The 27003-nt window shown below is 42.6% G+C and overlaps 3 protein-coding genes across 6 annotated transcripts; all 3 read left to right on the forward strand.

Moving 5' to 3' along the window:
- Positions 1-1118: 1118 nt before the first annotated feature.
- Positions 1119-9629, forward strand: LOC102312866 (elongation of very long chain fatty acids protein 4). Its single transcript, XM_005914266.3, has 7 exons — positions 1119-1403; positions 2662-2753; positions 3346-3533; positions 4717-4797; positions 6268-6439; positions 6563-6690; positions 8210-9629. Exons 2-7 carry the CDS (start codon positions 2687-2689, stop codon positions 8504-8506), a joined length of 933 nt encoding a protein of 310 aa, XP_005914328.1. The 5' UTR covers positions 1119-1403; positions 2662-2686; the 3' UTR covers positions 8507-9629.
- Positions 9630-12836: 3207 nt separating this feature from the next.
- Positions 12837-19293, forward strand: LOC102312356 (protein SOGA3-like). Of its 2 annotated transcripts, XM_042227094.1 has the most exons (9): positions 12837-12919; positions 13001-14037; positions 14611-14835; positions 15023-15181; positions 15497-15565; positions 16144-16413; positions 16489-16875; positions 18362-19024; positions 19160-19293. In XM_042227094.1, exons 2-9 carry the CDS (start codon positions 13294-13296, stop codon positions 19268-19270), a joined length of 2628 nt encoding a protein of 875 aa, XP_042083028.1. In that variant the 5' UTR covers positions 12837-12919; positions 13001-13293; the 3' UTR covers positions 19271-19293. The 2 variants fall into 2 exon arrangements, with proteins under 2 accessions (XP_042083028.1, XP_005914326.1); XM_005914264.3 differs by lacking the exon at positions 12837-12919 and having other exon boundaries at positions 12944-14037.
- Positions 19294-19371: 78 nt separating this feature from the next.
- On the forward strand, positions 19372-26803 carry LOC106633454 (uncharacterized protein KIAA0408-like). 3 transcript variants are annotated; one of them, XM_042227100.1, is made up of 6 exons: positions 19372-19491; positions 22515-22774; positions 24081-24410; positions 24814-24893; positions 24985-25885; positions 25986-26802. In XM_042227100.1, the coding sequence occupies exons 2-6, from the start codon at positions 22631-22633 to the stop codon at positions 26241-26243; spliced, it is 1713 nt and encodes a 570-aa protein (XP_042083034.1). In that variant the 5' UTR covers positions 19372-19491; positions 22515-22630; the 3' UTR covers positions 26244-26802. The 3 variants fall into 3 exon arrangements, with proteins under 3 accessions (XP_042083034.1, XP_042083044.1, XP_042083037.1); XM_042227110.1 differs by lacking the exon at positions 19372-19491 and adding an exon at positions 20701-21357 and having other exon boundaries at positions 25986-26803; XM_042227103.1 differs by lacking the exon at positions 19372-19491 and adding an exon at positions 20701-21353.
- The last annotated feature ends 200 nt before the right edge of the window (positions 26804-27003 follow it).

A 27003-nucleotide genomic window follows, 5' to 3' on the forward strand; every position in this document is an offset into this window, starting at 1 on the left:
AAATTGCACCAGAGGAAGCACACTGTTTCATGCATTGTTTAGACATAATCTACTGTTCAGTTTATTTTGTATATAGTTCAATCGATCAATGCCAAATTCAGACAGCAGTCAAAACTATTTAAATATTAAGGTGTCTATTAGTGACACAGCATCTTGCAGATGTAGACATGATTACCTTCACAGACCTGTGAATGTATATGCAGTTTTTATTTACAGGGTATCATACAGGACTTAACTGTACTGCAGCAATATCAAAACAAATGGACAGAGGACGTCAGTTTACAAGTTGTATTTGGAGAGAAAGGCATTAATCTGAGCCATTACACCTGTTCCTTGTAGCTTGGTTTAAACACAAACAGACACAGGATACGTTCACATCCTTCACTGTTCTGGATGCCTTCAGCCTTTTGGTGGTTGGGCCAGGTTAGTGCAGTCCAGCTGGATCTGTCACCCTTCCTCACAGAAAAGCCTATAAATGTCTCTGGCACAGCAATAGAGCCTTTTCAAATGTACTGGATTCTCCAAAACAGCACAGCCTGACACACTAGTCAAAACTAATTTTCACTTGTAGGTTAGGCTGTGACAACTAACCTAACAAACTCAGACAGTGACATATAGCCATAATAATTCGGTGACTAATGTTGTGACTTGGCAATACATTTTTGATAAGGGAAATGGGGAATTTCGCTCCACCAAAATACAGAAACCAGCTTTCCTTCTGAGGAAACCCTCCTGGTCGACCGGTAAAGGAGTCTTGAGCCCGTGTCTTGAAGCGGACGGTGAATTGAGAACTTAAAGATAGCCTAACAGCACCATCTAGTGGAGAAATCCGACAGGGACGTTTTTACGAGTAAGGCAACCTGCAGAGCCAAACCTCTAGGATGTATATAGTTGTTTTAGGCTGTGAATAGAAAGTTATTATCATTTATCTATTTTTATTGAGATATATGAATAGCAACGCAGCTAGTTTGCTTCTTAATTATCTAACTGTTTATATGTACGGTTAGTAAATGCCGAGGTTTATCACAAGTGCGACAACGCGAGCACGGCCACGAGGTGAGCTGCCATCGCCTGATGCGCGTGAGACAGTAGAGTCGATTCCCGCATGCGCAATGCGCTCTGGCTTCCCTGCTTCGAGGAGATTGGGAGAAGAAGATGCGGCTGAGCGGCCGGCACGGACCGACTGCTTAACGGGCAAACCTTAGTCATAGGTTTCCACTTGCCTTTTCTTTTTTTAGTTTCTTGCCAAATTTGCTGCTTGATGTCGAATTTGAACAGGAGCAGCGAATGAACTGATAAGCTGTAAGGGCAGAAGAAGAAGAGGGGGAGCGAAACAGTTACTGACAGGAGTTGGGCATCATATTGCCACCGGATGTCATTATACGCTTTTAAATATCGAGGACGTAAGTAAATGCATCTTTAAAAACTATTGCATGACTTTTAAGTGTTATTGTAATGCGGTTTTGAGTATACTTTGTTCTTGTGAGTTTATTATACATGAAAATTAAACATTTGAGCTTTAATTTTGGAGTTACTTAGAGAGGGGTCGAGCCTTTTGTACACCAGAAATAATGTATTTAACGCTGGCGGATGAAGAATCTTTTAGTCACATTTCTATGGCTTGCAAGCTACAAAGAACTATAATATCAGCCCTCAGTGCCTTTCAGCTACCACCTGTTACCACCATCCGAATAAAGCTGACTGGAGTAAATCACTTGTTGGACCCCTTTTAAAATAAAAAGGGCGATGTGTTTATTCTTTTAAATCCCCATCATTGCAAAAATGACAGTATGACTGCTGTGCAGTGTGCAGGTTGTATTGTCTGTTTTCCTTTCTTTCTTTCTTTTTATTTTTTGCGTATGTCATAGCACATATAGGCAGATAACCATCCGGCAGGCTGTCAAATGGTTGGGCATTTGTTCTTAGGCCTACATCTAAGCTCGTTGATCAATTGAATGTAAGCCTCTTGAGCGGTCAGGGCGAAACCTGCTGACACATGCGCCCCAGTCTTTTTGTTCTTGCAAAGACCCGGTTAACCCTCTCTTATCTGATCTCCCTCCGCGGCCCTCTGCTGCTCAACTAAACCCTGGACCCTGGATTGAGTGTGATGCATCCTGCAAATAAAGTTATCCTGATAAAGCTATGAGCAACTCTGTGCTCAACACTCAACGCTTTCCTTCCACTGAGCGCTCACTGGTGGGCAGTAGTTACTGTACACTTGGCAATTAATTATTTAAAGGGCAGCTGATCTGACGCATAGGATTAATTATAGATTAATATAGAGACACCTGCTCCCAGCTCTCAAGTGGATAAAAAGGGTTTGTTATGTAATGCTGCCTTATCAATGGGGTGCAAATCGCCCTCTGCATTATTACTGTCTCATATGTGTGCGTTTTTTATTTATGTGCCCATTATTACTCAGTATCCTCCATCCATTTTCCTGTAGTTATCTGTAACTGATGGGAGTGCCCAGCAATCATAATAATCAACTTCCTGTGGAGGTTTGTGGTGAATAGGTGACTAATGTGAAAAGAAAAAAACTTCATCATGCATTTATCATAACATGCATTTAACATATTATTTGAGCTGTTGAAATGTTTGACTTTAGTCCAGACATCGTTTACCAATACAGTGTAACTTCTCTCTCTCTCTCCACCACAGTGTAATCTAGACCAAAGGCAGAGCCATGGAGGTTGTAACGCATCTTGTGAATGACACTGTAGAGTTTTACAAATGGAGCCTTACTATAGCAGGTAAGCTAGGATCTCTTGCTTGGAAACAACACGCAATAGGAGCTTTCACTACATACGCACATCTGTGGGGTGGCAACATGGTTTGTTCAACAGTGGCTGCATAATCATAATAATGGATGATTATAACTTCACCAAAAGTGATCGATGTCTCTTGTTTTCATCATCATGCAGTCGTGTGTATGTGTAGATGTGCTTGCTGATGGTATATGGAGTGAACAGAAAACTGCAAAAGTAAACATACTTGATGCTTTGCAAGTGTGTTTACAGCTACGTGCGTGTATCAAGTGAAAGAGGAACTGCAAAACTAAACTTGTCAGCTTATTTTTGAGCCGGGAAGAGTATTTTCACCTTCAACTTACATCCTCTGTACTGTTTTATAGAGCCAATAAATGAATGCCAAACTATAACTTCTGTAGCTTGTGTTCTTAGTAAAAAATAAATAATAAAATTAATAAAGATTATGAGGGTTTGTGGATCAACTTTACAACATATGTTTATTAATGTTTCAGTTGAATCCATCCTGATATTTACAGCTGTAACTTGTGTTTTTCTTCCCCACCCTTAAAATTAACTGTAACTCCTTTACCATCAGACAAGAGGGTTCAGCACTGGCCCATGATGTCCTCTCCCTTCCCTACTCTGGCTATCAGCTGCCTGTACTTGATCTTCCTGTGGGCAGGACCTAAATACATGCAAGATCGCCAGCCCTACACACTCAGGAAGACCCTCATAGTCTACAACTTCAGCATGGTGGTCCTCAACTTCTACATCGCCAAAGAGGTGAGTGCCATTGTAGCCTTTGAAGGACCGATCATAGCTTAAAGTGGAGGTACTAGATGCTTAAAAGAGCCACGATATGGTGCTTGGCAGATTCTGGGCAGAATCTAAATTGAAAATACATTTTTTGTCCATCAAACTTACAAACAAACATAAAAAAATACTTTACAAAGCACTATATATTTTGTATATACATGAAATATACCTTAGAGCTTATTAAAGGAAATGGATGTATGACACAGATTCTGCAGGTCTGTGAATTCAGTTTCCAGCTTTAAAGATTGTGGATCTAATCAAATGAACATTTTATTTCTTTCCCTAATAAAGAGAAAATATTTCAACTTAATCTTACTGTCAAATAACCATTATTTGCACAAGTCAGAAGCGGCTGCAGTATTTTGTGGCTATCTTTTTTGATGTTAGCAATAATGCTCATATAACATGTTTGCAGTGAAGCCCACAGCATGAACATCTGTCACTGAATGCACCAAATAACAGCATTTCAGTCCGCTCAGAGTTTTCAAAACTCTTACCTGAGGGGGTTTAATGTAGCTTCCTTGATCACCCATTTTCTCTGGTAACTCCATTACGTGGATGGAACTGCCTTTACTCCCTACTAGAAGAACCTGGAGGGCAGCCAGTAAGATTAGTGTGGAAACCTTTGTATTGAATAAATAAAGACATTTTTAATTTGGTGCGTCATATATCCAGTCAACTAGAAGCATAAGACGTAGGAGAAATTCGATTTTTGGATATACATATTTTTTAACTGTCTATGTGACTTTAAATGAGTAGGTATCATATTTAGTGATTTACATTACCAAAGTCTTGTATTGCATACATGGCAATGCATCTGCAAAACATGTTCAATTCTACAAGAAAAGAAAGTGGGGAGATTCACGTGAATTATAGGAGCACATAGTCTCTTTCACTAATTTGATCTTTTTGAGTCAAATTTGTGTCTGCTTACATTCTTCATGTATTTTTGGATAAACTGAAGGTCCTATCTGCACAGAATCTCATGTTCAGTCCTGCTCTCTGTGTGCTGTTAATGTTTTAGCAGTGCTTACGTGAAAAAGGGTAATTGAACAGGAGTGACTTGCAGTAGTTGTCGGTCTCTCCAGATCACAGGCAGGATCTGTTGTTCTGCTCTCATCCTTGTTCCGACTTTGTGTCCTCTCATCAGCTCCTACTAGCCTCCAGAGCAGCCGGGTACAGCTACCTCTGTCAGCCTGTAAACTACTCGAATGATGTCAATGAAGTCAGGGTAGGTTCCCTCACACGCACAGACATCTAAAAAGCAATCTGTGAACATCCTTCGCACACAGTTTACCTCTGCACTGGACATAGTTAGGGTAAAATAACATTAATATGACACTTTTTAGTATGACAATTTTTTTACTACTTTTACTAATCTTTTGTAAAGCAGTGGGGCTGCAGTATTGACACAGGAAAGAAGAGCCACATTTCTTGACTGTACATATATCACTATAAGCATGAAGGAGAGCGAGGGCTGAGAGATACTGTATATTTCTAATGATTTCAGCACAAAGAGGGTTTGGCTCAACACTCAGAGGGGCGGGACCAGTCAGTCTCACCACCCTTAAGCTCCGCCCCATCTCCACCTTTAGGCTTCACGCTTTCATGATGGCCTTAAGGATAAGAGATGCCAGAGCAAGATGGCTTAGAGAGCAACCTTGTGTGCTGTGTGTCACAAGGGGAGTAATTTGTACTGCGACAGAGTTGAATAGGATAACAGAGAGAGAGATTTTGACATGCTGTGTTAGTATAAAGAGGTTACTAAAAATATTTGATTTGCTGATCTCTCCAAAGATCCTCAGTTGCTACATTTTTCTGCCATCTAAAGATTTTCTGTTAGTACAAAGGAAACTCAGGCAAGGAATCTGCTTCATTATTTGTGTACTAGGAAGAATACCAAGTTAGAGATCACCACTAAAGAAATATTAATGTATATTAATATTTATTAATGTATATTAATAAATGGGGCGATCGTGGCTCAAGAGTTGGGCGTTCGCCTTGTAATCGGAAGGTTGCCGGTTCGAGCCCCGGCTTGGGCAGTCTCTGTCGTTGTGTCCTTGGACAAGACACTTCACCCGTTGCCTACTGGTGGTGGTCAGAGGGCCCGGTGGCGCCAGTGTTCGGCAGCCTCGCCTCTGTCAGTGCGCCCCAGGGTGGCTGTGGCTACAATGTAGCTTGCCATCACCAGTGTGTGAATGGGTGGATGACTGGATATGTAAAGCGCTTTGGGGTCCTTAGGGACTAGTAAAGCGCTATATAAATACAGGCCATTTACCATTGTACCAATAACTATGTAAATATATAATTACATATGTTATTTTATGTGGGATTCTGATGTCGTCTACAGTTGCCATTGGCTTTGTTTACAATGATCTTAACTCCATGTAATCATTATTTGCAGAACATTTGTTACCAGCAATGTTTCACTGAAGAAACCTTCAGAAAAGGAATCAGAAACAGGCTGTAAATAGTTAAATATGACCTACATAGGACCTTAACCTCCTGAGAGCTGAGGTCTTGTTTAGGATGCAAGGGATGTAACAGGTCTGTGTTGAGAAGAGTGAAATATAAGATGCAAAAAAGTCAGAGAAGTCAAATGTAATGTCCCATGCATCGTCTCAAAAGGTTTATTGACTTATGTGACGGATTCACCTCGGTGTGCTGTGATAATTCACCTTGCCTCATTTTATATCTTTAGATAGCCTCAGCTCTTTGGTGGTACTACATCTCCAAAGGAGTGGAATTCCTGGACACTGTCTTTTTCATACTGAGGAAGAAGTTCAACCAAGTCAGCTTCCTCCACGTCTACCATCACTGCACCATGTTCATCCTCTGGTGGATTGGAATCAAATGGGTTCCCGGTGGACAATGTGAGTCAAAGAATCAGACTAGAGCTTGTCTTTGTACTTGGAGCTGGAAAATAGGCACATTACGGCTGTTTAGTAATAACACAGCCACCATCACCTCTGATATAAATGTAACTGTTTCCACAGCATTTTTTGGTGCAACCATCAACTCTTCCATCCACGTCCTCATGTACGGGTACTATGGCTTGGCTGCCTTGGGACCTCAGATGCAGAAGTACCTCTGGTGGAAGAAATACCTCACCATTATCCAGATGGTAAGTGGCACCTTTAGGGATGCATCATATATCAAATAACTTGACGTTATTGATTGGGAAAGTTTAGCCAACAGTTTTTTATGCTAACATGGTGTGATTGGTGTTTTTTTCCTCTCCGAATTACCTGAGCTGATTGTGAGGACAATGAAACACACTTTGGGTTTCACTTGCCTCAGAGTGATTATTAGTGACAATGGTTATCATCTAAAGATCCACTGATCTGCTAATATAGTTTGCACCTTCATCCAGTTATAATAAAGTTTACGCAGAAACGCAGAGCTTATGAAGCTAATAATGAATTGCTATAAATGTGCTACAAATGTGCTACAAATGAGCGCTTAATTAATTTTTTGCTTGTATTTAATTAACTATATCTGAATTTGTTGAACTCTTACAGACTTAATTAGACCTTTCCATCAGCAATGAGTCTTTTGAAGTCTGCCACATTTATGACTGAAAATTGGTTGACAGTGTATTCTTTATTCCACACATAGGGAATATTAATAAGATAGGATAAGACAAGATGACCTTTATTAGTCCCACGTGTGGGAAATTTGTTTTGTTACAGCAGTGGACAGTGCAAAGTTGCATAGAAAAATTTGAGAAAAAACACTGGAATAATATATCTATGAGATACTGTACACAATAATAAAATACTATATACAATCGAATAAAATAGAATACAAATGCTAGATACAATTGATTATAATACAACGATGCCAGAAAAGAGTATTGCACTTAGTGTTATTGCTATTGCACATGTGTGGATGTGTGTGTTTGATCAGTTGAAGTCTTTGTTGTGGAGTCTGACAGCAGTAGGGAGGAAAGACCTGCGAAATCTCTCCGTCCCACATCGTGGGTGCCACAGCCTGCCACTGAAGGAGGCAGGCAGGTTTTAATATAATGTTATATTAAAAAATCAACTTTTAAAACTGTAACTATATTTTCCTCTTAGATCTTCACATTTTAAAGATTGATACAATTGGGTATCATATCAGTATGAAATTAAATTATTTAATTATTATAAACTTCTAATATAGTGATAATAGGCTTTTAGGAAATGTTATTAGCATTGATTCTAGAGGTTCCATGGTGTAGTAGCTAACACATTAGTCTAGCACAAGGTGGATCCCTGGTTTGATACTGGGAAGAGATACAATCTCAGGGGATCACAGGCTAGTCCCAGGTCCCAAGACTGGATAAATTGGAGGGTTGCATCAGGAAAAGCATCCGATGTAGAATTTGTGCCAAATCAGATATGCTGATTCATCCACCGTGGTGAACCACTGGGATTAAACTTGGGAACAGGAGTGAAGTCAGCCCTCTGAAACAGCTGTATGCATGAGAAACACAAATATGTAGGCTTTAGTGTTAAGAAGTTAATCTGACAGATCTTCGTTTGTTACTGATTTCTGCCTGTTTCAGTGATAGCTCCGATTTTAATTGGTAGTTGTATATTCAAAAATTCAGACTGCTTCTTCTGTGTCTTTTTAATCTTTTTTTCTTACATACTCACCAGATCCAGTTCCACGTAACCATCGGCCACGCCGGCCACTCCCTCTACACCGGCTGTCCGTTCCCCTGCTGGATGCAGTGGGCTCTGATTGGCTACGCCGTCACCTTTATCATCCTCTTCGCCAACTTCTACTACCACGCTTATCGACGCAAGCCTGCCTTTTCTCGGAAAGGAGGGAAGCCCATAACAAACGGCTCCTCTGTGGTGGCTAACGGTCATAGCAAAGTGGAGGAAGAGGAGGAGGACGATGAGGAGGACAACGGAAAGAGGCAAAAGAAAGGAAGACCGAAAAGGGAGTAAAGCAGGAAACGGGGCTTGCTTTGCGAAAAGCAGACAGTTATTTTATGGGCCAGAGAAAGAGGGAGGGGAGGGGAGGGGAGGGATAAACAGAGTTCAAACCAGACGATCATCCCTGCAAATAAAGTGGATGGATGTGATTAGGGACCAACTTGATGAAGTGAATGGTTAGCAGTGTGTGTTCACTGGGTGTGTCTGTAAATGGTTCTGGTTTTGAGGGGACGAGAGTGTCGGTTGTCTCCATGACAGCTTTCTTTTGTAATTAAATCCAGATAAGAAAAGAAAATTGCTGTTCGTGTAGGCCCACCCCCCCGTTCCTCTGTCCAGCTCTGTTTTGGACCATAGTAGGACCAAAATATTAAAGGAACCGCATCCTGCTCAGCATCCACTTACTTTCAACTGGAATCCACCTCCAACTTTTGTACTCTGGATTCCAGTACTGTTTAAAAGCTTAATAGTGTTTAATAAGCTAAATTAATTTATTTTCTAGTGCTTTCAATGAGTATCAATTCATTTAAACTGTTAACAAGGGGAAAAAACATTCAAAACTCTGATTTTTCTTTTTTTTTTCTTTTTTGGTTTGGGGGGTAATCATTGTTTACAAATACTTAGTTTACCTTAACATGGCCAGCAAAGAAACAAAAAAACATGTCTCTACATTATCTGCCATCAACTCTTTGCAGTCACCTGCACCATCTACCAGACTTCAAATTTCACTGTCTTCTCTGACTTTATTTACCTGTGCTGCACTTACAGAGTGATACACTATTTTCTTTATGTGCTTTGTGGATTAAAAACCTGGTTTTAAATACTTTTGAGGGGGGCGGTGAAATTGTAGGTTTTTTTTATAGAGTCAACGCTAATTTATGATTATCTTTGTTATAATACACATTTCTGTGGGTCGTTCTTTCTTTTTGCTGTGCAATGTAGCTGAGGTGCAAGAATAAGAGATTGATGTACAGCTCAGTATTGTCTCACTGCCACGTAGAACGGACGGGGAAAGTCGTCTTGAGAAGAGCTTCGTCTTTTTTTTTTTTAAGGAAAAGGATTGTCTTATTAAAACAGAAGTGACACAGCTTTCCCTGGCTGCACATATAACTGAAATAAAGACAATGTCAGCACCCCATAGGTTGTGTTTGTGTGTCTTTGTGCTAGTTTTGGCATTAGCGTCTGTGCATTCAGCTGCAAATCATCTGCTAAACTACCAGAAGTTAGTCTTCCCATCCTCCAACTTTCTCCCTTTGTCCTACTTACTTCATCTCTCCTATTTCCATCTGTACAATGGAAAGAGCTCTTATAGGTGAGTGTGTGTGACAGAGAGAGAGATAGGCAGAGGTAGGATGTGTGTTTGGCCTGCTCAGACAGATCTGCCCTAATCTTTGGGGGCAAATTGGCTTTAGCTCCAAAAGAGCTTATTTCCACGTCACTCCATAGGTTACTCAGGAAAGCGGGTCACTGAAAGAGAAGCCTTCACTAATCTGCCACCAGGTTGCTACTGCAACTCTCAAACTGCGTGGATTAGTTCATATTTGGCCTTGAAAATAGTTGATTTACAATGTGAACCATGTGTATTTAACAACTTCAAGATATTTGAAAAGAAATAGTAAATTCATCAGCCTGAATTATAACTCTGCCATTCTTGTGACACTGCATGATCTTTCCACACACTCACATTAATTTTTTTCATCATCCTGTAACAAGCAAACTACAGCCCACTCTTCTTTGGCCACACCATGAGTCACTAATGGCATCTATTCAATTATTTAGCCCCTATCATTTTCCTCGTCCATGCCTTTTCCTGTGTCCCGCAGCCTCTGCTCATTCTCAGGCCGTCATTTGTGGCTGCATGTCTGGAAAGTCAATTGCAATTCTTTTGCATCCTTTGTTGTATTTTTGCAAGTTCTCTTTATTTCCTCACATAATTTTCCCACATTCTTATCCCTCCTTCCTAGCATACATGCCCTACTCCTAAACTCCTACTTTCTTATAATGGTACACCTGTGGCTATTTTTATCTTTTTTTTTTCCACCGATGGCGTTAGCATGGAGGTAGAAGGAGGTGGAAGGTTGTAGATGTGAATGATAGATCGGGTGAGATGAGTGAGAGGAAGTAAATTTGTCCTCCTTGGGGACACAGAAGGATCTAAGCCAGCGACTAATAGGATTGCAGAATTGCCAAGGCTTTTCTATCAAAGGCATTTAGCACAGGACACTATAACCTGCATGCTTGCTGCTGTTGCTGCAGGAAGCAGAAAAAACATGTATGCACATGCATAAAATTGACCACTATTGCTACAGTTTGATGTGGAACTTAAAACATATGCATTCATAAAAACACACTGCTGCTTCCTGAATGTCTTCTTTCCTTTTGTGGCACACACAAACCTTTACACAAAGACAATAGAAGTTGTAGCTGGGAGACCCAAGTGGGCCAGTTTGCTGGAAGGGTGAAGGGTCAGTTTTCCGAAGGGGGGTTAAATCCTTGCAAACCTGACCTGGGTCTTACTCATCTCATTAGCAATTATATTACTAAGGAGCTCATTCTAGCTGAACAGAGAGTGGAAACAGTCAGCGTTTTACTGGCTCTCTCGCTTTATCTGTGAGGCAGATTACCCTCTGGGCTTCTGCATAGGCAGTTTTGTGTATGTAGAGCACCCTCTGTTGGGCCACGGTTATATTTCTTGATTACTTAGAGGTGAGAGGATGAGCCCAATGATACAAACCTGTTAAAAATGCAAATATATGTCTGTCCCGTTTGTAGCATGTCTGTCCCGTTTGTAACATGTCTGTCCCGTTTGTACCATGTCTGTCCCGTTTGTAGCAACTGAAAATAAAATAAATTCATAATTATAATAAAGGTCAATCAAATGGACCAATATGGCAAGGCCATGATGATCCACTTGGTAAAATAAATCCGCTTGGCATCTTTCTTGGCCTTAAGACAACAATTCTGATGGCCAAAGATCCAAACGGGACACAAAAAAAAAAAAAAAAAATGCAAATATAAACCAAATAAAATGCTGTGCAAGGAAGTTAAACTTCAATTCAGAACAGTTTAAAACCAGTGAGAGAGTAAAATGCACAGCAGTGCGGTTAATTTTCAGCAATTCAGGAACCTAATTGGATATTATAAAAAATGGAATAGAATGAAGGTCTGTGTAAGGGCAAACAGTTTAATAGCTACATAATACTGCTTTTCAGAGGCAAATTTTGAACAGTTTAAGGATTGAATTCATTGTCATGCTGAAGAATTCTGAAAAATGAAGCCGTTGTCAATCAGATACTTTCCAGATGGTATTGCACGATGGATCTTCTGACTGTAGTTTTCTGCGTTCATAATTACATCAATTTTTAAAAGACCTTTAACACCACCTGCTGAAACTGTTTCACAGATAGATGCAGACCCTCCCTGCCTCTCTCCTGACCTCCTTCATACAAACTGATATAGTCATCACTCAATAAGACCCATTGCCAAAGATTTTCAGTCCAGTTCTTGTGTAATGAGGCATGTTTGAGCATTTTCTCCTTGTTTCCTTCCCTTTAAAATGGCTTCTTGACAGTCACACTTTCACTGAGACCATCATCTGATTAACCTTAAGTGAACAGTCATGTCTTTACTGGATTGTTTCTTATTTCTTAAGTACATGACCTTCAGATATTGTTCAACTTCTGCTGTTTTTTTAGGCCTGCCACTTTTTCTTTTTAACTCCTGCCTTTAATCAGTTTCTTGAAATTTTTCAAGCACAACTGCGCACCATGAAGAGATATAGCAAGTGTTTGCCAAATAGTTCTTTGGGAATCACTTTGTTGGTGCAAAAGTATAATTTTATGTCCGTTAAATGTGGTTATCATTGGCACTTTTCACAGATTCAACTAAGCAAATGGGAACAACTTCTGTGTTTTTGCAATGGGCTGCTAGCAATAAGTGCCTAAAGATACAATTTTAGCTTTTTGGAGGCAAAATAAAAGGAAATTATGGGTTGACTGAGACTTTTATACAATACTGAAAGTAAAAAGGAGTAATAAATAACAGCAGGACTGGATGTGTCAGGAATCTGACAGTTCACCTTTGCAGCTGGACCCACTGGAGGATTACACCAGCCCTATCAGCAAACTGGAGCCCCAGAAATCGATGCCTGTTTCAGTATCAGTGAAGTGGACTGTATTCAAACCAACCAAGAGTAGTCTATTTCTTACATTCTTGTTAACATTGTGCAACATATTGTAGTACAACAATATAATGCTCTGAATATGAGACAGAGGAAGAGAGTGGGATATGTCTATAAGCACGAGGCTGTCGGGAGAGGCTGTTTTACTTCCTGTTCTGACGTCCACCATAACGTTTACGCCCCCGTGCCCCTGCCCTGCAGTGCCTGGTGGTACCCCGTGCCAGCGTCTCCTCTCTCAGAGGTCCGCGGTAAGGATTCAGCCACTATGTAAAATTCTAAATAAATGTTAAAACGCATTTGTTTTATTATTATTTTTAATACTTTTACAGAGTCGTGGCACCGCTCATGTGTCCCCCGCCCTCACTGGCTGTGCGTAAAGCTTTCGGGTCATATGCATATGGTTTGGGATGAGAGGATAGGGGCGCTGACAGCAGCGGCACAATAGCGACATCTAGTGGCTCACTGGAGGCAACTTTGAACTTTTAGAGTTTTTATGAATGTTTTGCTCATGTTTCAGTCAGGCTAAGATTTTTAGAAAATCCTTCTGTAGGGCTGCTTCGTTTTTCATCTATAAAAGCACGCAAATGCAGCGTGTGCGTGGAGTTTACTTGAGGTGGAAAAAATGAAGCCGACCGTGAGCGGCGCTGCAGATCCTTCTTCCACAGCACCGGCAGACAACAACGCAGGCAGGAGGAGGAGGCAGCACCGGGCTCCCTCGCCGGCTACAGCCCAGGAGGGGGCATTAAAGATTGTTCCCAGACACCCGGGCAGCTCCAGGCCTCCTGATCGTGCACGGAGAAGCGGGGATCTTGGGTTGAGGGACAGCCTGAGCACCGCAGACAGAAGGGAGAGGGAGCCCGAGAGCCGCGGAGGGGCAGCTGTTCACCCGGATGGTGCTGAAGCTGAGCTTGTCAGACCAAACAGGGCGGATGCTGTCGAGGAAGATCCGGCAGATTTCCCAGTACCGACTCTAGGCTCTGCCTTACCCCGCTTTAAAGGTGACTCCACACAGCCTTTGTTTTCCGGCAGAGCTTATTCGCTGAAAGAAAAGGAGAGGGAGCCAGCTGAGAGAAGCGGACACGGGAAGAGAACCGACGTGTCCGCGGCCTGTGGAGCGGGCCTCGGTTTGGGTCTGTGGAAAGGGCGATGCTTACAGGCTGAGCTGATTCACTTCCACCTGCAGAAGAGACTCAAGAGGAGGGGAGCCAAGATGCAAGCCAAAGCGGACAGCACTGGGACGTCGGAGACCGCCGTGGAAGAGCCGGAGCGGGCTGCAGAGGCGACAGAGGCGGGGTCCGTGACACAGCAGGACCAGGCCCTGGAGGAGGAGATGGAGAGGCTGCTGGAGGAAAACGAAGATCTCAAGGTTTGATAGACTTTAACAAAAACATTTTTTTAAATAAAATTAAAATACTTTAAAATACATAATCTCACCTAACCTGAATTGTAGGCCAATGCTAAAGAGGTGAAATCATATTAGAATGACACAATTCAGAAACGTCTTAATTGTCATGAAATGACAGATAGCATATGGGGTCGATTATGTTTGTAGGACAGGCTCTCTGTCTTCAGTGAAAACGCATTCGCTATTGTAACTGGATATCGATCCTGATGCTATTGATTAATACGGATCGATTATATCTTGTGTTTAGAAGGGACTACCCACAATGCCACAGCTGGAATTCATATGTTTGCAATGTTGCATTTATATATCCCTGAAATGAACTGTGGAGTAATAAAGATGATCAGACTCACATCTGGAAAATGATTTTTTTTCAGGTTGTATATTTTAACCTGAACCTGAAAATCTGTAATACATCTGGAGCTACTAGTCAGACTCTGAACCAATAAAATCTCCTGTTTTCGAAGTATATATACCTCCTGCTGTCAGTGTGACACATGTAGCAATCACATCTTCTGTCTGCTATGATTCTGCTAGTGTGAGATTGAAGAAATGAGGGCCGAGATGGATGAGATGCGAGACACTTTCTATGAAGAAGACACTTGCCAGCTCCAGGAAATGAGGCGTGAGCTAGAGAGAGCCAATAAAAACTGCAGAATCCTGCAGTATCGTCTGCGGAAGGCTGAGAGGAAGAGGCTGCGCTACGCCCAGACAGGAGAGATCGATGAAGAGTTGCTCAGGAGTCTGGAGCAGGACCTAAAGGTAGGGGAGTGGAGGAGATGACTCTGTGTGTTAAGGTTAATATGTTATGTATGGGAGGTTTTAATGTAGGCTAATACGAACCATCACGTTAGTTCAATTATTATGCATTTTACAGCTGCAAAAATCAAGTATAACAGATTATTAGTTATTTCTCCAAAACAGCAGGTTCAGGTTGTGATTATTACAGGTAGCAAAGGATGTGTCTGTGAGGCTCCACCATGAGCTGGAAAAAGTGGAGGAGAAACGCACTAAGACGGAGGAGGAGAACGAAAAGCTGAGACAGAAGCTCATAGAGGTGGAAGTGACCAAACAAGCCCTGCAGAATGAACTAGAAAAAACCAAAGAGGTGTGTAAATGCTTCCCCACATCCATCACCATACATCAGAGGAGCATTAAATGTAATGTGTCATAAATGTCCACATATATGAATATTAAATGATCGACCAGCAACTTCATTAGGTAATACCTGAGTTGAACTTCAGCAGGTCGCATTGATCATTCACTGAGTTACTCCCACGTGATTGGCTGAACAGATATTTGCTTTAATCAGCAGTTGAGTGGGTATACTTAACAAAGTGGCCAGTAAGTGTACGCATACAAGTATACTCATACATACATTAAGAAGTCATAATTTAATTTCAATTGCAATGTCCTCTTATAGTCTCAAAAGAGAAGAGGAAGCAAGGACGTCCAGAAGAGTGACAAGAAAGCAGCACAGACTCCCACCGAGGTGAGATGCTGTTATGATTAAAAATAATTATTTTATTTTGTGTATATTTATACATTTTTGGCATAAATGCTTACCTTGCCTAAACTGATGCAGATAATTGTTAGGAGGTAGTTCTCTTAGGAAAACGTGCAGTCTCATGTGAACTGATGTGTGAATATTTAGTCCTGAATCAGCTATTTTTAAACATGCACTTCAGCCTGGAGACAGCCTGCCCATGTATTGAGCAGTCAGGCCAAAGAATAAACAGCTTTTACTCTGCAAACTCTCAGGGTCCAACCTGAGATTTTGCGTATGAGCTTCTGTGATATCCTGTTGTGTCAAATGTTTGGCTTTTCACTTCCAGCTACAAAGTTTTAGTGAAAGCTGAGGGTTTGCAGAGCTGGAGCAATTTTGTTAGACTTATTACATGCCAAGAATCCGCTGAGTCCGACGAGAGATAACTGTCTGGCTCAGAAAGACTGTGGCTAAAAAATCTGCTCTTCACTTTAATCTTAAGTCTTAGGTCTCAATGCAGAAACCAGCCTTCTTAACAATTTAACAAATTCAATGCACTTGAGTGTATACAGTTTGTGTTTTAGGAGGACAATGAGGACCTGAAGTGCCAACTAGCTTTCATCAAAGAGGAGGCTGTGCTTATGAGGAAGAAAACAGCCAAGATTGACAAGGAGAAGGACCGGCTAGAGCAAGAGCTGCAGAAATACCGTTCGTTCTATGGAGAACTTGACAGTACCCACCCAAAAGGGGAGGCTGGGGGGCCACCCACCACGCGTGAGTCAGAGCTGAAGCTACGCCTTCGGCTGGTGGAGGAGGAAGCCAACATCCTCGGGAGAAAGATAGTTGAGTTAGAGGTAAGAACAGACTGTGTGAAATTTCTGAATGAAAGATCATGTGATTTTTGCACCCATCTCCCTTTTTCCTTACAGGTTGAGAACCGTGGCTTGAGGGCTGAGCTTGATGACCTCCGTGGAGAAGGAGAGAGCGGTGGAGGCTCGGGTTGTGGAGCGACGGGTGGGCCGGGCGCAGGCCGAGGCCTGGGGGATGATCTGACAGAGCTCAGACAACAGCTACAGCTGGTGGAGGACGAGGCAGAGCTCCTGAGGAGAAACCTGGCTGATGCTGAGGAACAGAACAAGAGGGTGACAGCTGAGCTGAACAAGTTACGCTTTAAAGCTGGCACTCATGAAGGAGGTGCCAGGCATGGAGGAGGAGGAGGAGTTACAGGAGGAGCAGGCCTTGATGGAGCAAAGGCAGAAGCCCTCCAGGAGGAGCTGAAAGTTGCAAGACTGCAGATTAATGATCTAAGTGGCAAGGTAAGAAAGGCGTTAAACACTGACATAATATAAGATGCTGATCTATGTAATTCATTTAATGCTTTTATAATTAGTGTAAATATATGCATTTAGGTATTAATTAGTAACTCATTCCCAAGACTGACAGTCCACAAACACAATTCCCTAACAGTATGTGGTTCCAAATACGTGTGTTGCCATCGGGGAAGGTACTCTAAGAGTACCCTCTCATCTCTTCTTTCCTCTCTTTTTTAGCTTTCATTTATTGGCTACTATAAATATTGATGCTGATAGATCTGCAAACATTTAAAATCAGTCGATAGTATCAGCCTGCTTGGTAAATCAGTTGGGTTTTTGTTATGATCTGCAGCAGCAGATTTTGTGGAGCAGAGAGTGAGGACCTATTTGCAGACAATGTAAGCAGGAACAGAACTATAACAAAAGGCGAGCAGATTATTCGGGCTGATTGGCAAAACAGTACAAAATAAGGAAACTGAACTGAAATCTAAACTGGGAAAGACACTAGAACATGGGAAGCACTGGAAACATAAGCTGTGTCTCAATTTAGGGGCTACTTTAGCTGCGCTCCTAATCCATTGCCGCACATGAAAACTATTTTTATATTATTATAAAAATATTTGAAATACTAATTTAATTAATACAGTATTGCAAAGAGTAATAAAAATAATATTACAACAAAGTATCTGTCGCCATTGTTGGAAACTGGAATTGGCTGGGCCGCGCTATGAATTCTGGGATAGGTTGGGCCACGAAGGATAGTCCCGACCTATCCTTCAAATTCAGGGAAATGAACGACGCATTTGTCGGCCGCATTTGGAGCAGCTTTCGAATTGGGACAGCCTTCATTGCATTGCTGTGACGTAATTGGCCTTCAAATGCGGCCTCCGAAGGATGCAGCCCCTGAATTGAGACTCAGCCATAGAACCTGAGAGACACGGGGGAAGACAGACAGACACTCAGACAAAGGACTGAGACAATACGTACACTGAGAGGTGATCAGGGAAGTGGAAACACATGGGAACACAGCAGGAACAAATTAGACATAACGAGATAGGGAAAGCAAAACTGACACAATGAACATGAGACAAGGACTATCGAAATAAGACAGGAAGTAGCACGAACACAAAAACTCAAGAGACTCAAGACATACAGAGAGATGTAGGGTGAGAGATACAGAGCGAGGGAAAGAAAAGACAGTTTTACATGCACCTTTCACAGTTCTGCATAATTTTAAGTGGGTAAAATAACTGAACAGTTTTTACAACAGGGGGAAATTGCCCATAAAGTCCCAAATCATTTTTTGTACCAGGGTGTAACATGTTCGATCCTGCTGCAAAGCCTGGTATTTTAACATTGCAGCCTATGAGGATTGACTTGCTTTTGGAACCAGCCTGCAATTTATAGTTTTATCTGTCCACCCCAGAGGTCACTGCTTCGCCAAAACATCTTAAAACAGTTCTCATCTCTCTCCGCCTCTTCCCATCAGGTTATGCAGCTGCAGTATGAGAACCGAGTGCTCCTCTCCAACATGCAACGCTACGATCTGGCTTCTCATCTCTCCCTGCGGCCGAGCCCACGGGACAGCGATGCAGAGAGCGATGCTGGTGGCACGACGAGTGGTCGCCGAGAGAGCGACGAGGACTCCACCTCATCCCGCCTGCTCCCTCCTCACCGCAAACGCGAGGGTCCTGTTGGTGGGGAAAGTGACTCAGATGAGGTGAGAAACAATAACGGCAGCAGTCGCTGCTTGACGCCCACCCGGGGCCTCTACACCCCTACTGGGCCAGAGGGCGCCGCCTCCTCCGCCTTATCCCGCTTCCTGCCTGGTGGCCGGTGCACCCTGCGTGAGCGGCAGCAGATGATAGACATCCGCGTGGAAGCAGAGAGGCTCGTTCGCACCATTGATAGGCTCATCGCCGATACTGCGGCCATCATCTCGGAGGCGAGGGTCTACGTTTCAAATGGCGACTTAATGTTCGGGAGGTCCGGCGAGGAGGGTGGGGAAGAGGATGGGAGCAGAATCAGGGAACATGAGCTGCTATATCGCATTAACGCCCAGATGAAAGCCTTTCGTAAGGAACTGCAGGCCTTCATAGACAGACTGGAAGTGCCGAAGCTAGAGGACAGGGAGTCAGAGGAGCCGCTGTCGGTGAGAATAGAACTGAAATATGTCATGTGAGCACGTAAAATATCCTCGAGAGTTAACTGTATTTCTTCCTTTTTCTCTCTTTATCCATACTCCTGTGTTTCTCATCTGTCGGTTTGCCGCTCCTCCCTCTCCCAGATGTTCCAGCCAATCATTTTACTCATCCTCATACTCGTGTTATTCTCATCCCTCTCTTACGCCACCATCTTCAAGCTCGTCTTTCTTTTCACTCTTTTCTTTGTTCTGTGATGCACACCTCCCTTTAACACACGTCATCCTTTGGTTTGTTTTCCCTCCGTTGATTTTTTTTCTTTCCATCCCCGCATCATTTGTTGCCAAGGTAACCGACAGCACAGTAAAAGCTCAGCACTTACCGAGGTTGCACTCACATTGGAGGAAGTGTGGCCAGCTTCAGCACTGGAATCTGCATTATCATCACGCATCGCCATCTGCATAAGGTGCTCAAGACGGTAAGTTACAGACAGGTTACACATTGCAGATAGCGAGTGGAACTCTAACATAATAATGCTTAATTTTAAGCCTTAGTGATGTTTAAACGGTTAAATTGCAAAAATAATAATAATAATAATTCACACCCCCAAGTTGTCATAAATAGGAAAATTTGTCTTACAGAGAACAAAATTTTTTCAACTGGATTGTAAAAATGTCTATTTCTGCTAAATGCAATTAAGCATTTTAATGAAGCGGACAGTGGGAATGTAGTTTTTGTAACAGTCTCAGATGGCCATCTGAGGAGCTGCAACTCCTCGTAGGCTTCATTTGTAAGCACTGGAAGTGTCCACGGGGTTAAAAACAGCCACCTCAGAGACTTATTGTAGTACAAACTTGCAGCACGACAGACATCATCAAAGAGTCCAGTTATATAATATGTCCTGTGTGTGTTTGTGTGTGTGGACATTTTAAGATGTGTGCCTGTTTGAATCATAATAATAAATAGTCCAGTTTTTTTGTAGTTCATTCCTCACTGTGCGGGTAATAGCTGTGGATTTAAAGCCAACGGAGATATTTTGGCATATTTGTGCAGAACTTGTTTAAGCCAAAATGAAAGTGTGGTCATATAGGTTTTATTCTGACTGGATGCAATCTGAACCACTTAGTGCTACTTAGTACATTAGCTGTTGTAACAGGTCATGACGGCAGCGACATCTTCTTTAATTTGCTTGCTGTGCCGTCCTGCTGTTGTTGTCGCCTCAAAGTAAAGTAAGGTGAAAGTTTGTTTCTGTCCATCCCCTGAATTCCTGAAGGGCTTAATTATTCATTTGGGAACACAACAGGTGGAAGACTAAGGCTGATTTCACACTGGAAGGAATTCTGATCATCACCATAAGAAGGGGTCAAGGACCCCAAAATTCCCAACAGGGTCTTGATTAGGGGTTGCTATTAGTAATTGATGGCATGGCAGATGAACAGTAGCAACTGTCTTCAGATGTTCACCGCAGCAGAATGAGTCACAGCTTTAGGTTACTCCAGGACATGGGATGAGAGTGTGCATATTTTACTTCTTTGCACCATTTGAAGCATAAATAATGTGATACCTCTACTGAGTGTGTGGCTTGATTGTTAGTTTGAAGTATTTTATATATATATATATTAAAGCTTTAAATATTAAATCTCTACAAATTAGATGTAAATGATGTATTATTATTATTATTATTATTATTATTATTATTGTTTGTGTGTTGTTGTTGTGTTTTTGTGACTGTCTCCAATAAAGATATTACTCCGTGTGACACATTATTACTCACAGTGTCACACGCACTCATTTGGCATCCCTTGGAAAGATGATTTGCAAGCTGGGCACGGTCACAAGGCAAAATCTGCCCAAGCGTCCGAAAGCAGAGTAGCAACAGAGAAGCTGATTGGTCGAGAGACCGCAGCAGCTGAAATAGCTATGTAAACACTTTCCCCTCTCTCCGCGAGCCCCGGTAATTATAGCAGGGATGCTGGTGACGACAGTTTGTCCCATCGAGACTTCAAATGCTGGAATAAGTTTGACATTATGATATTTGACCTCCGCCCCACGTAAACACCCGGGAGCGGTATAAAGTGTGGGTACCCCGGCTGGAACAGAAGTTGTTTACCCTTTAGCTCAACGCTCCCCGAGGAGGAGGACAAGGGGATCCTTTAAATTCAACCCCCGAGGTTTTTTTTTTTTTTTTTACGTAATACAGTGGAGGCAAAAGCGAGGGGGACGCAGCGGAGAGAGGGCAGTTGAAAATAATTGGCGAGCAGGAACGGTTGAAAGGACCGAAGAGACCAGGGACTAGACTGAGAAGTTACACCCGAGGGCAGATATAACTTTTACGTAGAGGTAGGTAAGAAAAGCTGTAAATTACTAAAGTGGAAAACTTTTTTATTTTATTTTATTTAGTTTTAATTATCAACATATACAAAATGAAAATTGAAAAAAATAATAACATGATTTTTTTGTTTTCTTTAAAGATTTATTCTGAGTCATGTTCAGTTTGATCATTTTTCTTTTTGGCTTAGTGTCGGGCATACTTTCTGTTCCCCTGTGCCTCTCCCCTGTCCACAGGACGTGCAGTCACTTTACTATGCATAGTTACAAGATTATTAATATCTCTACTCTTACATCACAGATGGGAGGGAAGTGGCTGGTAAATTCGGGCATTTTCTACCAGGATACTTGTAATATTGAGTGGCGGCATCATCAACAACAACAACATCAGAGAAACCTTGCTGTCTCAGTTTACCACAGCAGTTAGGCTCTTGCTCTTGGCTGGTTTTAGGGAACTGGCTCGCCGTCTTGGATGCATCTGAGGTGTTCCGCAGTTTAATCTCCAGGAGGACGATTTTAATGTTGAGCCCCACTTAAGAAGCACTGAGCTCAAGTAGGATTTTAAGTGGTTCTTTAAAGGTCAGATGCAGAAGAGATAATGATTTTTTTAAACCTTCTTACTAATAGACTCTGTCACAGTTTTGCGATTTTTGTACATTTATGTTTTTTTTAAATTAGCAAATCTTATTGTAATGATTATCAGTATAAACATGATAGGTGGGTGTAGGATATAGGGTGGATAGAGCAAAATGCCTAACAGGTGACATCATGTGTGCACATGGGCACTCTGATTCATGCGTGAAATGTTTTTTCTTTGAAATGCCGGGTCAGGCTGGAGGTCAAACTGACCAAGAGTTGAAACAGATGGCTGTGGCACTGTCGTGTAATAGTTTTGTCTACACGTGCTGCATTGGTAGTTCTAACATGCCTGCAATTATTGGTGAAGAATTCCAAAAGCTGCTGTAAATATCTGACCTTCCTGAGGATAGAAGTATTCAAGCCAAACCCAGATGAAAAAGCCTTGACTGAAAAAGTAGAAATGGGTTGATCAGCCTTTTGATTTCAGTGTCAGAAACTCCATAACATGGGCTACTTTATATAGAAATACATTGAAACACATTGAAATTAATCAACAACGTTTGTTGTCTGTCTTCTATTTCTTTGACTTTTTAGTGTTTCCAGGCCATTAATCCTTCTGCCCCTTGCTTGCAACCCTTTGGTGACCTTTGACCGAAAAGTGAAAGGGGGGAAGTCATTTGAAAGAGTGTCTGGCTATTAAGCAGCCTGTCATGGCAGCTATAGATCTGGAGCGAGGGCTTGAGCACAGTGGTTGTGGCTGGGGGCAAGAGAGACCAGAGCTGATGGACAACTTCGACTCGGAGATGCAGGAGTGGGAGGACCAGCTGCAGGACATCCAGAGGAAAATCGAAGAGGTGAGACGTTACATAAACAATGCAGGACTTTTAAATGTACAGACTGTATATAAAATATGGCAGTGGCCACTGTGATGTCACCCGTTAGCTTGTGGACATGCATTTTGAAACCTCAGCTTTAGTATTGTGATCATCGCTGTATTTTTGTGGAGCCAAACTGACCTTTGGCGTCACTAACCATGCTTGCTAGCATTACCAAGGTGCATTAATGAATAATGAAAGGCAAATTTGGACATTTCATGTAACTGGTGGGTTGTACTGGGATCGTGTGCAGTTTTCTTGAAGGTGCATGTCAGCTTTTGATAAAACATATTTATTTTTGCTCTACAGTTGTGCAGTTCAACATGGGTCTATGGCAGGGGTGTCAAACTCCAGGCCTCGAGGGCCGGTGTCCTGCAGGTTTTAGATCTCACCCAGGGTCAACACACCTGAATCAAATGATTAGTTCATTAACAGGCTTCTGGAGAACTTCAAGACACGTTGAGGAGGTAATTTAGCCATTTAAATCAGCTGTCTTGGATCAAGGACACATCTAAAACCTGCAGGACACCGGCCCTCGAGGCCTGGAGTTCGACACCTGTGGTCTATGGGGATTAACGTTTGGTCGCAGCCTCAAGTGGTCATTTGAGGAACTGCACCAATCTCAGGTTAAATTTAGCCAAAATTGATCCGTAATCACACATTGCATCAGCACAAACAGTCGATGTATCTACGCAGTGTTAACTGAATAGATACGTGCAGATTTCTACAGACTCTGGGACAGTGGGTGTAAATTGTACTTACTAATACTACAACCTACCGGTGTGGAAGTGCAAAAGTAAAATTCAGTAGATTGATTTTGTGATAAATGATGGTCTCGATGTTTAATTTAAAGTGGAGTTATTTTGTTTTTGTTGTTGTTTTTTCTTCCCAGAAAGATGTATCAGTTATCTCTCAACATGACCACGTGTGGTACATGTTGTGTTTTCAGTGAGGAGCTTTTGTGGCCCCTAGAGTGTGTGTTAATTGGAGTAACATGTGTGTTTGTGCTCCATAATAAACTGTTGGCAGCACACAAACTGACACAACCTCTTGGCTTTGTTGGAGCAGTGATGCAGACAAATGTTAACAAGCTGATTAAACTGTGATGTGCTGACAGATATGTTGGACACACACACACACTGTCTGAAAAAGGATACCAAAGTATTGCACATTACAAAGATGCAAATTGAAACAGGTGCATGTGTGTAATGGTATTATGAGCTTGTCAGAAATCTAAGTTAGATTTTAAAGTAGTTTTGTAATCATTAACATCGCTGCTTTCCAGCTGTACAATGAAGTTCAGGCCCGCAGAGGAGCAAACGATATCGCCGCTGACAACCAGAAAAATGGTACCCCATTGGAGTGTGGCCTGGGTCACCATGGCAATGGCCTTTTTGTGCCTGACCATCACAGAGAGAGCCACACTAGAGCTATAACTGTGCCACATCACTATAGTAACGGCTGCAGCTCCAGTGGGTACAGCTACCCTGTGACTCATCAGAACGGCTACGGTTTCTGCCACGCCAACAGCGTCTCAGAGATTGGCGACCTGCTGCAGGATTATTTGGGGGCAGGGAAACAAATGGGCCGGAAGAACAATGGAGCTCGTCACGTGGTAAGTAGAGGAAAGAAATTCTCTTATTTCCCTTCCATGTGCCTCATGTCGTTGGCATTTGCACGCCCGAAGGAACCCGATCAGTAAAAGTATAAGTAGGGCTTTGGTCAGGAGCATATTGATTACAGTTCCCTGTAAGTCTGCTTACACAGACAAGCTGCCAGATAGGAGCTAGTTTCACATTCTGTCCCTGTACCTGACAGCAGTGGAGAAGAAAGCCAACTTGCCAAGTGCAACATGAAAGTACAGTAGATAAGAATAGATTGAGCTATGCTATATCAAGTGGTGGGGTTCAGTTTTGGTAAAGATACAGTAAAGGGTACCTTGCCAATGATCTTCCAGCAAATATAACAGCAGCATGTTGATACAGGGTTATTTTTATGTCACTTCTGATCTCTTAAAGCGCTTCAGTGACACAATCAAAGTGAGCCAGGACATCGCTGCATGCCAGGGTGAGATTGAAAGAGGATCTGGAGATAAAAGGTAAGAGGCTGTATGTGTTTTTCATCAACTCTTTATAGTCTGAGATGATTTTTGTGCCTTGTTTTGAGTTATTTTCTCTGTGCCGAACCAGGCTTGGTAAAGAACAGTTTTTCGGCAGTTTCGAGGAGACTGAAAACAGAAAGAACAGAGTGTCTCACATGAGAAACTCCCCCTGCAGAGAGAGTTCCCCCAACAAAGAAAACTCAGCCAAGCCCCCTCTTGGACAAAGGGATGCTCCTTCTGCGCAAACACGCTCGCAACTCCAAGGGACTGCAGAATCTCCCGCTCTGGACAGGAAGTCCTTCAGTGCAGGTGTCATGGGTGACAGGAAATGCAGCAGCCCCTCTGTTCTCAGGAAGTTTGGAGCCATGCTGCAGGAGAATGAAGGTAAAATGCTGACAGAATCTGGAGTGGTTACCCATCGGGGGCCAGCTCCAGAAGCAAAGTGTCCCACTCCCAGCTGTCAGCGCAGAACTCTGGGAGCCGCTGCAGTCGCCGGCAGGTTGCCCACCCGCGTGCCTACCCAGAAGTGCCAAACGGATTCTGACGTGCTGACAGCAGAGATAGAGCCCAGCCAAGATCGGGGGTTAGCATTAGACCCTGGAAGGCAGAACTACAAGGATCAAAGAGGAGGGTACAGCAGTTCCAAAGGATCCCAGTGTGGTCCCCAGCAGTCTCAGAGGAGATCACAGGTGGCAGGGAGCCCAAAGATTAGACCCAGAGCTCACAGTGGGGCAGACAGAGATGGAGGACTGGCTCGAGAGAAATCAAGAAAGGCTACAGTGGAGCAAGCGGAGCCCAAAATGGAGCACAGGGTTTCAAGTGCTCCCTCTGTAATCCATAGGGGAATGTTATCAGGACAGGAGTCGACTCGTTATGGCCAGTTGAGGGATGAAGGACTCATTGAACTGCTGGACATGCTGGAGATCCAACACGAGTATAGCTCCAATCCCAGAACAGGATACAAACCCTACAGACAGGAGCCACAACAGGTAGGTAAATTTCTGCTTCTTTTTTTACTATAAATTTGATAAACCTGTAAAAAAAATCTGTAGTACACCCTAACACGCGTACCACTGTGTTTGTAACCAGACAAACCAAGCTGAGTTGTCACCAGCCACGCCTAAGAAGAGCTTCTCTCGCCCTGCACGGCCGGCCAACCAGCGACCTCCTTCCAGATGGGCCAGCCGCACCCCTCCTGCCAGAATCACCGCCCCCTCAGGCCCAATCTACCGCCCACCAAGCCCACTCACTCACCCCCCTAGCCCCATGACCAGAACCCCAAGCCCTGCCATGAAGCACCGGCTTCTTATTTCTTACTCTCTTCCTACTGAGACCGTCATTATGTAATAGTTCCATTCGAACTGAGCTTGTTCCCTTCTTCTTTTTTTGTAAATAATTTCTATCAAACAAGAGCGCTTCGTTTTTGTTGTGAGATAAAACACATCCACTACATTCTCCAGTGCTGCTGTGGCTTTTAAATCCTTCTGTGCCTAAACTTTGCCAACACATCACCATATCGGCTTTGTTGTAATCCTGCATCGTATCTATAAACTTCTTTATTTTATTTTATTTTGTATTGAATTTCAGGTGTTTTCTGTGTAACGTGACGAAGCATGCAGCCCTGTTTTGAGGGTGCATGCCCGTGTGTTTGATCCTTACGGCTGCTGTATTATCGACCGTTCTCCGTTCTCCCAGCGGCCACTCCTCTAACTGTCAACAACAGTGTGTTGTACTGTATCACATTGTCAAAATATAGTTAAGATGTTGAAATAACAGCTGTGACAAATGACTATAATATGCCTTTAATGTCTTTTTTTCTTGGTAATAAATATGACAGTGCTTTGACATAAAGACTCGTCTCTCTGCGTTGAAGGATTGCATTGTCTCACTCCATTAATATTGGCTCATATTGCAGGACGTTGCCCGCTGATGCCTGCTGATATCCAATCACAGCATGCCAGTGAGATGGCAGCTCGTCCAGAGCTAGGCGGCTTTGCAACGTGACATAAGCTATTTGAAACAAGCTATGTGATTACTTCCAGCTTCCAGATTGGCATATGACACAGTTTTGATTTGTTGGGTTTAATCATGATCTTAAAAAAAAAAA

This window comes from Haplochromis burtoni, unplaced genomic scaffold (assembly GCF_018398535.1).
Source record: "Haplochromis burtoni strain Fernald_Lab_line unplaced genomic scaffold, NCSU_Asbu1 Contig_8, whole genome shotgun sequence".
Classification (NCBI taxonomy): domain Eukaryota; kingdom Metazoa; phylum Chordata; class Actinopteri; order Cichliformes; family Cichlidae; genus Haplochromis; species Haplochromis burtoni.